General features: G+C 39.9%; 1 protein-coding gene across 6 annotated transcripts in view; it reads left to right on the top strand.

Moving 5' to 3' along the window:
* LOC111254819 (retinol dehydrogenase 14-like) overlaps positions 1–13575 on the top strand; it is a 71500-nt gene that overhangs the window by 39205 nt on the left and 18720 nt on the right. For all 6 annotated transcript variants that reach the window (XM_022816068.2, XM_086974527.1, XM_086974528.1 and 3 more), the window contains one exon: positions 4336–4455. In XM_022816068.2, the coding sequence (XP_022671803.1) occupies positions 4336–4455 (120 nt within the window). The remainder of the gene's footprint in view (positions 1–4335; positions 4456–13575) is intronic.

The raw sequence follows: 13575 nt of genomic DNA, 5'->3' as shown, positions 1-13575 counted from the left end.
ATCGACTTGTGTGTGCACTTTGGGGTTAGTATCGGATACTTTGGGGTTCTAAATTTCCTGCATTACTCCTACCCTATCGTGGTATACAACAGCGATTCAACGGCAGATCGTCGTTTTTTCGAAGCTTCAATTTTATCCTGCACCCCTTAAGCGTTAAGCTTAATATAAATGATAGTGGTAGGTCACATCAGCTCAGATCTGAAAAAGTCTCGACAGAGAATCAGCTTCTAAGATCTGCACAGTACATGCCATATAACGCTCAAGTATAACTTCTAATGTATATAATGTCGCTAACGAAACGTAAAACACGCTAGTATAGCACAAGTAAAAGCTTTTTTTAAAATGATATTATACCTCCGTAAGTGCTAGTCTTTCTAGGAGAACAAAATTCGTATTTTAGACTATTGTTGTTTTGCCAGTTACTCGCGGCTATCCAGAGCGACAATTTTAAGTTTATTCTATCTGTTTTAGTATTTGTCACGAAAAATCAATATAGAGATCGATTAAAACTACCCTTATATTCTAAAACAATCACGATTCTGACGACACCTATACAAGGAGATGGCTTTTAGCATGTAAATTGATAAGTTGGTTTGCGGTGAGGTTTTTTCTTCTATTTGGAATAACAATTTTTAGTTTTATTCAGCGCTTTGATTTAAAATATCCTGGTTTTGCACAGCAGTGTTTTTTAAATTGGCTTGCTTTTGAGAACACTACCTTTGAACATCGGCTAAGTTAGTTTCAAACAACTTCATTATTCGGTGCCTAGCTAAAGCGAACTCATTTTTGTGTCCTATATTTCATTATACGTGATCTAGAATTTCGGCTTTCTAAGCTGTCGAGTGGCCAGCCTACAGTTGCATCTTCACGATCTTCACGAGGACGAGTGCCCGGCCCCTAATTTGATATCGGAGGACTCCGCATATGCTGTATCACGCTAAGATGCTACGTATATTTCTCCAGACTTCTGAAGGCACTTTGAACCATCTCTGACACCTCTAATTCTGCCACAATCAATAAATTTTATTAATATTGCTCCCGGTATGGGCTCCAATATAATGCAATACAACGGTGACAGAACTGTATGACGTTTAACTTTCATTGAGTGCAACTCTATCATTTGATCGAGTCAAGTCAGTAAGTGGTCAGCCAGTTGTACAAAATCAATAGCTATAATACACGCTAGGGAGATGAAGCTCGAAATGCGTATACAAATGAACTCGTATACAGGATACCGGAGAAAAGACTGCTTCTGCTAGAAATCTTTTTCCAATATCTTAAAAAGATTTTCTAGTAACGGCCCTGTGCTCGTTCGTGGAGCAATAGGTCGGTCGATCTTTTGTATTTGCTACATCAACGAACATTTTCTAAAAAAAATTGGCTTGATAACTTTGGTTTCGCTCAGTGCTTTTGCTATGAATTTGTTTCAGGTGACCTCTATGGTTCGAGTTTACCGTTTCGCCGTTAGGCGTTTCATCAGACGGCTGCTTCAGGTGACTTGGATTTCATATGATACTACAGAGGCCTATGTTAGGCCAGACTGACAAAGGGAGCCCTTATCGTTGTCGCATCAAGGCAGAACCTATAATATATTGCTATTTCCCACTCTTTCCTTTATGTGGCACCTATAGTAGCTCGAAGAAGAAATCAATGCCGACGTACACTAAATTATTGACGTATTTTATCTTTCTCCGCAAATCAAGCACTTATCGCTCGACTCAGCCTCAGACTTCTCTTCAAAGCTTTATGACTTCCGTTATGTCGAACGAAATAGTTGTAACCTTGACCGACACGATTATAGAACGGCAAAGTCACTTGGCAGGAGTTTTTTTGGCGAAACAAATTGTGGGTTCCTAACAAGCATGTTGTAGGTGATCCTTTCGGAAAGTTCGAGTTGCCTACCATGTGGGCGCACGCCGTGAGATTCCGCTGTTATACCCAGTGACACGTGATCTTTCAACGTCAACTAGCATACTCTTTGTGAAGAAGCCTCTCGTATTTGTCTCGATTTCCGTTAACAGCCGTGCCAAGGATAACGGTCGTTGAGGTTCCAGTTCCACAAGCCAAATCTGGCAGATGATGATTAAATCGATATTGGACTGATGAAAATAAACCTGTAATAGGCACGAATTAGTTAGTCGTGCATGTCCAGAATCTATTTTCTTTCAATTCTGAGCTCTTCACGTATCCGCTACGCAAAAACAACATCAATCTAATACGTTTGCAACAAGCGTCACCTCCTTGTTCTCAGAACAATGACGGAGTATTAAAAATAGTTTTCTAATATTGTTATGAGTGTTCTGCAGTTACCCGATCGATCTCCAAAAGTATACTGTTATCTTTAAGTGAACGTAACTTGCTTTTGACTATGGTTCTAAACTGGCGAGACTTCTGTCATTTCGACCCTGTCAAAGATTTGGAGTCCAGGTGACCCTGATGGTAGCATTTTTGTTTACTAAACTTAAGAAACACATACTGATCTAGGTTTGAATCCGAGCCTGGACACACATCATTTCGTGCTTGAAGCCAGCCGCGTGGTAGAACGCCTAATGGCGGCACAGGACGTATAACTCGAAAGACCTTAGTTGAGGCCAAATAACAATTCCAGGGATAGCACACCACTATAGTCTTAATACCTATTTGAAGTTCGATTTTAACACATAATTTTATGAAACATTACAAATTAACCTTATTTGGCATAAAAGTCATCGTAAAACGGCTGCTTTATAGATGTGAATCTTTTGAATCCGCGTTTTTCCGTATATTTGTACCGTGGCCGCGTGGAAAGGCCTGACAGAATGAAGTACCACGTGAATAACATGATACGATGTGATGGGGCCAGCATTCGCAAGCTGAACAAACTTTGACAGCTACTCTCACAGGATTTCCACCAGTACTCGTTTATACCAAACCTGCTTTATGTTACGTGAAATCTACTTCGTATGCTATCTCCGTACTATGTATGTTCTAAGTTGCAAAAGATAAATCGTGACAGGCTAGCGGCGGAGGTATTTGCAGCGGGTGCACCTTGCATGCCCATGACATCACCTACAATAAGTAGACGAAATAAAGGGAGAATCCTCGTAGCAAATAAGCATTAAAAGAGAAAGAAGGCTTTTTTTACATGTATACACACTTAGAAGAATACTGAACAACTAGCCTTACCCAAATAGCACTTCGCATCCATATCCGGACACGTAAAGGCATCAACGAAGGTGATGGGAGCTTCTTCGCGGGTATTATTTGCGCTATCGCCAAGCATATGCTAAAGGGAACGCAAAACCTTTACGCGCACACGAGTATTATAGTGTGGCGAGTTTGTTCCCTTTGTTGCTGTTGTTGAATATTGTCGCTGTTCTTGTCAGTGTTGTTGCAGCGGACGTTGGCGAATACCTCGATGCACTTAGGCAGAAGCAAATGGCCCTTACACATGCTAGCACCCTATGTCGTACAATATGGAGAAGAAAGAGGGCGAAAAGGCCATCTTAACCCGTTCCGGCGCTGCCGCCTCACGTCTGCTGCAAAATAGTAAGGCGCCAATAACGTATGTCTTTCTAAGGCCGCAAACCGGTATACTCAGATTGGAAGAAGTGGCAAAATATGGGGTTTCCTGGCAAAAAGAACGCTACAAGCAGAATAGAACACAGTGTTCCATGTACATACGGGGGCATCAGAAAAAGCCCTGCGTAATGCTGGCCCCGCCGATAGATGGTAAAAAATAACAAACGTACAAAGAGAAGGAGGAAAGATAAAGCGAAACCATGTGTCTGGCTTCCTGCGTCAAGTACACCAGCAGTGTTTTCCAATAGATACCCCAAGACGCTTACCTCCCTTTGGAAAGAAGTCGTTGTGGCTTCTATGAAACGTCGAAAGACAGAACTGAACAGCTACAGTTTGACCGATAGTTTCTAGTTATTCGTTAATTGAAAGTAAGAAACAGACGATATTAGCCTTTGAGCAGGCGGAAACAAGGTCACCTGTACGAGATGAGCCCCACATTTGGCCTATATGAAAAGGGCTTTGCTCTAGAGATGCTCGCATGTAAATATATTAATCAGACCCTCTTAGAAATAGCTATGAAAATAGGTTAGATACACAGTATAGCCTATCAGACCAACTGTATGCACGTAATGAACTTTGACTACTGTGCTTTAGAATGATACGAGCAAACCGTAACATTTTCGCCGCGTCACAAAAAAGATACGCAAGCTAGTTAAAAAAAGAAACTCGCAAGGATCGAGGCGCTCGAGATTGGGCGCGAAACGTACGTTCCGCTTTTTTCCACATTTAATTATATGAAGGCTATGCACATACTGATCGACTTCATGATTTCAGGAACTTCATATAAAATCCGCGACTGGTATTACGCTTCGAAGCTTGGTCTTTACCTCATGAGCCGCGAACTATGCCGCAGGTATAAATCTAATGAGTTGTGCTCAATCTGCGTAGATCCAGGTAAGTTTGAAAAGAAGATAGAGAAGGAAAATTATATTTAGTATTGACTGCTTTCAAATCTGTTGTGACATTATAGTCTAAAAACGTATTTCCATATATTGAAGCCTTCTAGTTAAAAGTACAAAATTACATCCCGAGTTCAAGCCGTTACGTACCTAAGACTGACAGCAAATATTACATACATATCCAAGGTCTTAAGAGTTATGTAAGCCATATTGTTTCTCATTCATCAGTTCTTTGAAAACACATCTTTCCTAACTATACTTAGAAAACGAAAAAAGCCCTACAGGTAATTGAATTGAAGTTATCAAATCAAAGTCTACTCCTTTTTATCCATTTAGAATTAGACACAGTCAATATTGTGTCGTTCTATCTAAGACGGGTACTATCTAAGATGTACCAATCAAAGACTGTACGCAATCTTCACGGGCTTTAAGTAGGTGGGCGTCAGAAAAAACTTATACATATAAACCGTTTCCATTGCAGAAAGTACGCAAAGGGCAATCCGTCTCTATGTATGTAATTTTTTTAGCAACACATTCTAGTAATTTATACAATGAAACAAGTGAATAAATTAGATAACAAAAAAAAAAGCGCGAGTATCAGTCGTTTTCTGCTTCTGTTTTTCTGATCTTGACTTTTTCGTCTTTGATCGTACAAAAAAAGGTTTATGTTCTTATATTCTGGAAAGCTACATTTCCCTATAGAATTATTTGACGCTACTTTTTTTCTTTGTCTAGAATTAATCCTTTCTATTCTTTCGATTATCTAGCCTTCACCAGCCAGCCACCGTAGCTATGCCATACAATGTACGTGTAAAGATCTACGGAGCTCGTAGAAATGGCACTTATCGAACGAATGAGCCTGATCTTTGAAAAAAAAATTAAGGGGGGAACTCATATGAGAAATTGCTACAACAGCAAGAGGGGAAGTGAGGAAAAGTGTTCCATGAAATTTGTTGGCTAAAAGCGAATTTCATGATTAGGTAGATATGTTTTGAAATAGTAACCTCATTGATAAAAACGTTGGCTTTTTTTTTTTTTTTTATATAAATAGCAGAGCGTATTTGTAAATTAGCATTTGTCTTTAATGAAAGTTGCTTGTGAGAATCATAGTGCTATTTTTCCTCTGACCGTTTCGCCAACGTTAGCCCAGTTGGCGTCGCATCAAAAAAAAAAACGAACGCTTGAGAAGAATCAAACGATCTCGAATATCTTCATTTCTTAAAAAGTATGCAGATATAAGCATTAATTTTTTTGTTATTACATGGTATGTTAATAGATTATAATAATGTAGTTAGTAATTTTTATATGGCAGACAGGTGGCTAATATTAGCCCAATAAGCCTCGCACCTAAAAAAATATGCCCTCTCTGCGCAACTACGATCTATTGGGGCTAGTTAAGTTTATGAAGTATGACTAATAGTTTAGTTTACTCACTCTTGGAATAGTTTCTCTGTCTGTTTAAAGATACTCACATTGTCACCACCCGCTCGAAGTCCCCAGGTAAAGACATGTGTTAGAAAACCTTAGTGATATATGTCAAACTAACAATCTTAAATAGAACGCCATGTAATACCGGATTAAGCTGTTACAATGAAAGTACATAGCTATCATACTTACTCAAGTTTGCCAGACACGAAAAAAAGGTCTTTCACACATGACTCAACAGTTATTCCCGCATAGAAATCCCTTTTCAAATAAAACTGTACCTGTAGGGTGCAAAAATATTCGCAAAAATTGTTTTCTTGAAAGCACTTCTTTATAAAGCCTTTTGCTTGTCCTGCGAACTGATTTGTTACGACACGTACACGAAACGGATCCTGCAGGGAACTGCTGACGTGACCATGCAGCATCCATCGCACGTTTTTATAGCAAACGATCATGCCAATTATAAACGTATTCGAAAAAAAGAACTTAAAGAGTTATAGCTACTTTTGAAGCTGTAAACAAAAATAGAAAATAAAAATCTCTGCTTCTTCGGTTGTCACTCACAACTTTTAGCTGTTTGTACTGCGGCTGCTCCATTGAGCTCAATGTATGAGCAATTCGCACGAAGGGCTAGTATCACACTTGAGGTAAATTATATTATAGTGAAATCTAGAAGTACGTGTCCAATACTTAACTAACATTATACTCATAGCTTGACGTTTCGGCCAAAGTTGAAATGTTGGAGAATTTCTATCAGAGCTTACGCATATTCGACGTTACAGCTTCTTAAATTTTTTCCCGTGGCCTCTTAGTCGTTCATCACAATGCTGCGATCTAACTCGGCAATATGGTGCCCAGATACCACGCAGTTGGCCACAGGAGAAGGTCTACACGGTATCATTGTAATACATCTTGTTGCAAACATGCTTTGCATAAAGGTACGATTTGATTGTTAACGTTCTTCGCATTATACAGCGGTTAATCCAACAGTATACTTCGGGCAGGTTGGCAAACGAAAACGGAAAATGCCTGTATCCATTCACATTGGTTTTTATTAGGCAAGACTGTCTTTTGTACCTGTTCCCTGCGAAATGCAAGGTTCAGCCACTGAAAACCGTCTTCCATGGGAAATCCACAAATATTCCATAAAAATTCACTTTGGCAAAGATCTTGAAATAAGGCTAATTGAACACCCCAATGCACCCACATTAATCTCCGGTGTCTCACTAACGTCATTGGTGCTGCATAGCAAATTTCCGTTGGTTGCTTTTCAGAATGACTGCTTTGCCGCTTGCGTACCCGCAGACCCACTTCATAGTCGATACGTTTTTGTCGACTGACGAAACTGAACGAAGCCCAACAGTGGCTTTTCTGCCCCCTTTTTTCTCTCTTCTGTCCCTTAACTGGTTTTCTTGCTAGCAAGTTGCAGTTCCTTACTTCCGTCTTTTGGCCCGTATCAGCGCCGCCGTTGCTTGGGACACTGTGATAGTGCATGCTGCGTTTTTTTCGCTCTCAAATGCCACACAGGGGATACATAACCGGTTGATATTTGAACAAGTCGCTGCCATTCGAGGGTTACCTATGGGGCATGGGTTGGCCGCGTCAAATGTATCTGTAGCGAGATGTTTTCCCATTACCTGTGTCGTTTTTCTACATGCGCTCTACCCCCTATGTAGCAAGGAATTGTCGTCTGCAACATGTGGGGCACGAACGTTAGCAGCGCCAAAAAAAACAGTATCTGTACTGTCATTTTTTAAATAACGACGCTGCGTGCTGATGGGATATGTTCACAGGACAAAACATGGACGGATAGTGGGAATATGCATGCTTTTAGAGTGCAACAATGTGCTCAGTTGGCGCTGGTAAAGTCTTCTTCAGCCTTTTTAAAGTTTACTAGAAGACCCGTAGCCAATACTGCTGTACAGAACAAGTGCGCGAGCGAACCCGGTAGAAGACGTTTTGTGTGATGCTTCTGTTTGCGACTGGGTCTGTAGCGTTCATCTTCTGACTGATCTTCACTGTCTTCGGCCCCTTTCCGTGGCTATGACGATGGCAAATGACCAAGGATGAGCCGGTGACCTTGATATACACTCTTTTGCGGACAGAACCATTGCGCGTAGAGACAGAAGCTGCCGGGATCGCTGGTATGCATATTATACAATGTCATGCCAAACGAAGCTTTGTTTTTGTCCTGGCCGGTAGCGCTTTTTAGACGAATAAAGGAACGTCGCATCTGTTTATTTATCAAAGCAAAACGTTTTTTGCCTCCCCCCAGAGATTCGCGCATTCGAAATAGGTCCGACGTAACGAGCCATCAAGCGTGTTTCGATATATTTGCTCGCAGTACGAACGGGTTTGAGAACGAAGTTCCATAGTGGTTAGGTGTAATCTGTCCACTTTAGTAGCACATACATTAGTATAGTACTTAGAAACTTCACTGCGGACGCATGGAAGTTGGACACAAAGGTTCAGTGTTCGCTCAAATATTTACCGACTCGACGACACAGCTAGATAAAAACGTCTTCATTAGATTAGAAGTTGTATCTAAAAGGCTCGCGAATAAAACATTTCATACCCATCAGCAATTGAGAGTAATAACTCAATTAATATTACAAGCGCTTCCGTTGCTAGAGAGTATAGTAGAAAGCCTTTCCTAGACTACTTCTAGGGACACCTAGTTCCTATTTCTTCGAACAACGCAGCTTTCCGGTAGGTACCGCGAAATGCGATCATTTTTGTTACAAAATAATATTTTTTGTACCAATGTATCAGTAAATCTGAATATACTGAATAAAAATATCCGCGAAAAACAATATTGCAAGGCGATTTTTTGTGGCTAGTATTAAACCACGAATAGCATAGAGCATCGGATGCAGCGACGTTTGCTATCAAACTAAAAAATCAACGTGCGTAATTGCATATATATAGTAATCTTAACTTGTTTATATACATATACATATATATATATATATATATATATGCTGCAACATCTTACATGGCACTCTTAAAGGACTAAAGTCGAAAATAAGAATGCGTCGGTACAGTGGCTAATTGTAACTCGTAACTTATCTCATTGTTAACAGTTACTCAGTCGTACATAATAGGTCCATTGTTAAAATGGATTTTCTGTCGATATAACATAAACATTAGAGGCAAAAAACACATGGATTGAGAGCGTTTCATGTCATATGACGGCAGAGACTTTGATGCCGGGAAGAGTCGTCACAGAGGAACAGACTCCATTTTGTTCCCTGACCGATCTTTTCACAGTAATTCAAAATGCTGTTTGACGACGACGCCGAAATGCATTAACACTATCTAGCTCGGATTTGATGCATGTATCAGGCACGAAAGAGCACGACCACTACAAATGAAGGAGGCACCTTTTTCATATATAGCAGAGAAGGCATAAGATTTGCCTGAGATGATCTATGCATGTTCAAACTTTACTCATCAGGGCACAATGTTTACCTCTCAAAATAAATATAGCGGATAATTTGCGTTCTTTACATATGCCTCAAGGAAAATTACTGCTCTTTGTTTCTTGGGTCTGTTTATGATTAAGGTCTCCGAGTGGGTGCAATGTCCAGTTTCTGAATGGAGGATTTCATTAGCAATTGAGCATCCATTTATTCACTGGTATATAGCAGTTTTTCAAGTATTAAAAAACATTTGAAGATTGAAGCATTTAAATTGCCTATTAACGACAGACGTATGGAACTTGGTATCGGACGGGCTTGTAGATAGGAAACCGTATCAAGTGAAATCTAAACCTAGTGATTCTACAAAGGCCGTTTTAGGAAACCCTATTCTGACAACTCTTTTCATCAAAATATACTTACCCTACACTACAATTCGTATAGAGGAAGTATGCTTCATTAACAATGGTCACAAATAAATCAATTTCAGAACTGATCATTGTTGAAGCCGTTGTGGGACTGGATTCGATGCTATAAAGCTCAACCTAATCACGTATCAATGTACTGTTAAATTAAATATTTAATAAATCCAAATTTGATAGATAATATATTTACTAGACATAATGGTCAGCACTATGGGCCTTGTTGCAGAGTTCTTCAATGATACTAGATGGACCTACACAAGCTAACTAGTAACAAAACAATGTCCGTGTCTGATGCTGCCAACGTGCACCCTTCACAACAACTCGCTAAGTCACTGAAGAGCAACATGCTCACTTAAATGATGTCTCCTCTACGGGCGTTAATAGATAGATAGCTGTTCATAAGTCTGCGGCTGAGTCTATTGTGAACGGTCTCTTTTGTTTCCCCAATGGCCGACATGAATAGAGTGTAAGCGTACTTAACGCAGATGACCTGCGGTCTCCTGAGGAGTTCTAGAGGAACCTTCTGTTCTCTCAATGAAGAAAATAGATAAATAGACGGTGGTCACCAGGCCAAACGAATTAGTAGGCTTGACTATGACCGACCGATCGCTATATATAAGTTAGTACAGAAAATAATAGATACTATAATAGTCTACCCAATGATCTATATATATATATATATATATATATATATATGCAGCAAATAAATAGCGTCAAATTAATTGAGCGTGCTCCTAACTTTCCATAATATTTTCTCAACAAAACTGAACCACTGCGTGACGCGAAGAAGCAATGCTAACCTATTAAGCTGTTGCTGGAGCGTATCGCCTCGATTTGTCCGCTCTAGTCACGCATCAACTCCGTCTTCCGGCCTTCAGTCTTCAGTTTGTATCCCGGGTGTTCTGTAGTAAGGCCTTTTTCGGTCCACTGCTTACTGACTACATGTGCGCGCACTACCTCGGCCATTCAAGGCTGAACGAAGCGGCATCTACTTGCGTCGAATAAAGTACGGGCAATGTGGGCAATCAGGGGCCTTTGACTGGTCGATGTCGATAATTATCTGAGTATCTTTGTATACAATAAGTTAACTTATAGATTTACGCAGAATGCTGTTACTATGTAGATGTGAGGTGTCGAAGAATAACTTTAAGTTTCGTTTTGTATAACTGGATTTATTATCGTTTGTAGAATGTAGTGGTAAGGAATCAGTGAAAAGTCTTTTCGTTAGAGGTAAAAGAACGTATGTGTCCCTATATGTTTACGAATGATTTAAAATGCGTTCTGTTGAATTCGTCTCGTTGGCTGGTGGACGTGAACAAATCGTACGACTTATTGTTTCTATTCTATTGGGTATATTATTGTTGAAATTTACTGCTACACGCTTAGTAACATGCTTAATATTACAATCAACTCGCAACATTGATTACAAATATAGGGCCTGCAGGTTAACTGTCATGCTTCTTATGTTTATTGCCAGTAATTGATGAAGTAAGAAAAAGAAACTGAAACTCTACTTCGGTTGAGCTTACCTCAACGGTCATACAGTATGACGCCTTCTCTAACCGTTATCTTGTTCTTGCGGTTATCAGTTTTTTAACAATCATCCCTGAGCTCAATCCGAAGATTCTGGACTATGAAAAACATGCGACAATGCATTGAAAATATATTGGCCAAGTCAAGACTATCACGGAACGGTTGGCGAGGCTATAATGTCTTGTGCTCAGGCTAAATCAATTGAGGGGTATTGTTAACACATTTTGCCTGAAAACCTGTCTACTAAGTACCTTAGAATCTGATAGCACAACTTCCGAGAGCTATAATTAAGTGGCTGGGTTAGTCGCGTGTTATTTTGCGTTCAGCTCAGTTAACTTCATTACCACCGCATGCTTCAACGCGCCCTTCAAAATGTGCCTTTGCCCTTTTTTTTTAATTGTCATCTGTCAGCGAAGCGCCAGCTTTGTCATGTAGATTTACTGCCATTCCATTTATCAGTGGTTATTTTATAAATCGTGCGGTTCCCCAAGATTTAACTTTAAACTCTTTTTATCTTATATTTAATAATAATTTATATAAGCATGTATATTTATCTTTTAAGTGAATGTACTACTTTTATGCATCGAGTGTCGTGAACACGAATTTCATGACCTCTTTCTCATAAGACAGACTTACAAAGCAGCCAACGCATATATACCTGACTCTGACAGGCAATATGAAATGTAACTATGATACATTTGGTACTATTGCGAGCATCTCTAAAACGAACTGTGTCCCCTTTAAAACAATCTCTCAATCCTTTACCAACTCTGATGGGACAGATGTTCCCTTAAGTTTATCCGCAAATCGCCTTGGCATGATATTTTTAGACTAGTCTGGTCACTTGGTTGAGTTATGCTCAGAGTGATATGCTTGCATAGGTATGCCATGTAGTCTACCCTAACGTACACCCTTGTGCTACTATTATAGTTTATTTTTTTTAAGTGGTAAGTAAATACGAGTGGACAAGCATGGACCTTTTGATCTAAAAATCATGCGGAGCCTCCTGAGAAGCAAGTGTGACTTAATAAAGAAAGCGGCTCTCCCACTATGACTGCTCACTAATCACTTTGACCGTGGCCCGGTAGCACTGAAATATTGTTTCAAACCATCACCTACCTAGAGAAATAGTCAATCGCAGAGGGCCTGACATATTCCGGGACCTTTTTTCTATATGATTTGCGTCTAACCCTCACCACCAGCTTCGCTTTCAACTTCGTCCGTAGGTAATTCGTTAGACACGTACACGTAAACTTGAGACTATGGCCTGCAGATTCCGGTCCAAACGAGAACTGCCCTCCTGCGTAGCCCGACTCAGATGACTTACCGTGTATTAGCATTCTCCTAGATAAATTGAGCTCGTTCAGGTGTTCACACAAGCCTATTAACATTTGCTTAAACTGTATGAGGACATATTTACGTTAGGACCGGCAAGCATGATCAACGTAATGACATTGCATAAGCGTCATTGTTCCCGTTGATTTTATGCTCTTGCAAAAGCAAAGCTCAGTTGCCATCTACTTAGGCTCAAATCATTACATAATAGGATGTAATTCTATTGGTCGAAGGCCACCATAAAATAAATACAATCAAGGTAGTTTAAGCGGGACAGAATATATACGTATTTTATAGTGGAAATTTAAAGCACGTTATAACATTTGACATTACTCGCGGCTCTATATGTATACTGTAAGCTTCTAGTGACCTACAAGGACTTTTAACTTCTTGGTAAATACACACATAACGATAATGGTAGACATGCTATGTTTACAAATTGATATTTCTACGCCTAACGGTAATCACTGGTCACGGGATTAATTACTGCCTACGCTCAGCCTCCCATCACCACGGCAAGGATATTGAGTCGCCGGGAGTTTTGAATAATTTATTGGACTTCATGCGCTCAGTTGTACCCACTCGTACGATTAAAGAGTAGTTATCAGCAGCGTTCAGCCAGCACCCATGTGCTTCACTTTCTCGTAAAGGAGAAATGTAAAAACGAATGGTAGCCATAATCCTGATTCTCACATACGGCACTAGTAGAAACGGCCTAAAATACTACAGTATTACACTGCTTAATTCCCTGTCATTGATTTCGATGTAGTACGCGTTGGCGTTCGTAAGCAGGAACTTGCCTAAGCAAGGAGACTCAAAGAAAATGCTCGGAAACGATGCTGATACGTTAGCATCGATAACACTTACAAGTAACAGTGATTGCTTTTAACGAATACCTACTGCGATTGTAGGGAAGAGATCGATTGTGAAATTTGAAACACGGGGTATTTTACAAGTCAACTTGTAACCACTTCGGAA

Source organism: Varroa destructor, unplaced genomic scaffold, assembly GCF_002443255.2.
Source record: "Varroa destructor unplaced genomic scaffold, Vdes_3.0 BEIS01000007.1, whole genome shotgun sequence".
NCBI classification, from domain to species: domain Eukaryota; kingdom Metazoa; phylum Arthropoda; class Arachnida; order Mesostigmata; family Varroidae; genus Varroa; species Varroa destructor.
This window is presented reverse-complemented; position numbering and strand designations above follow the sequence as displayed.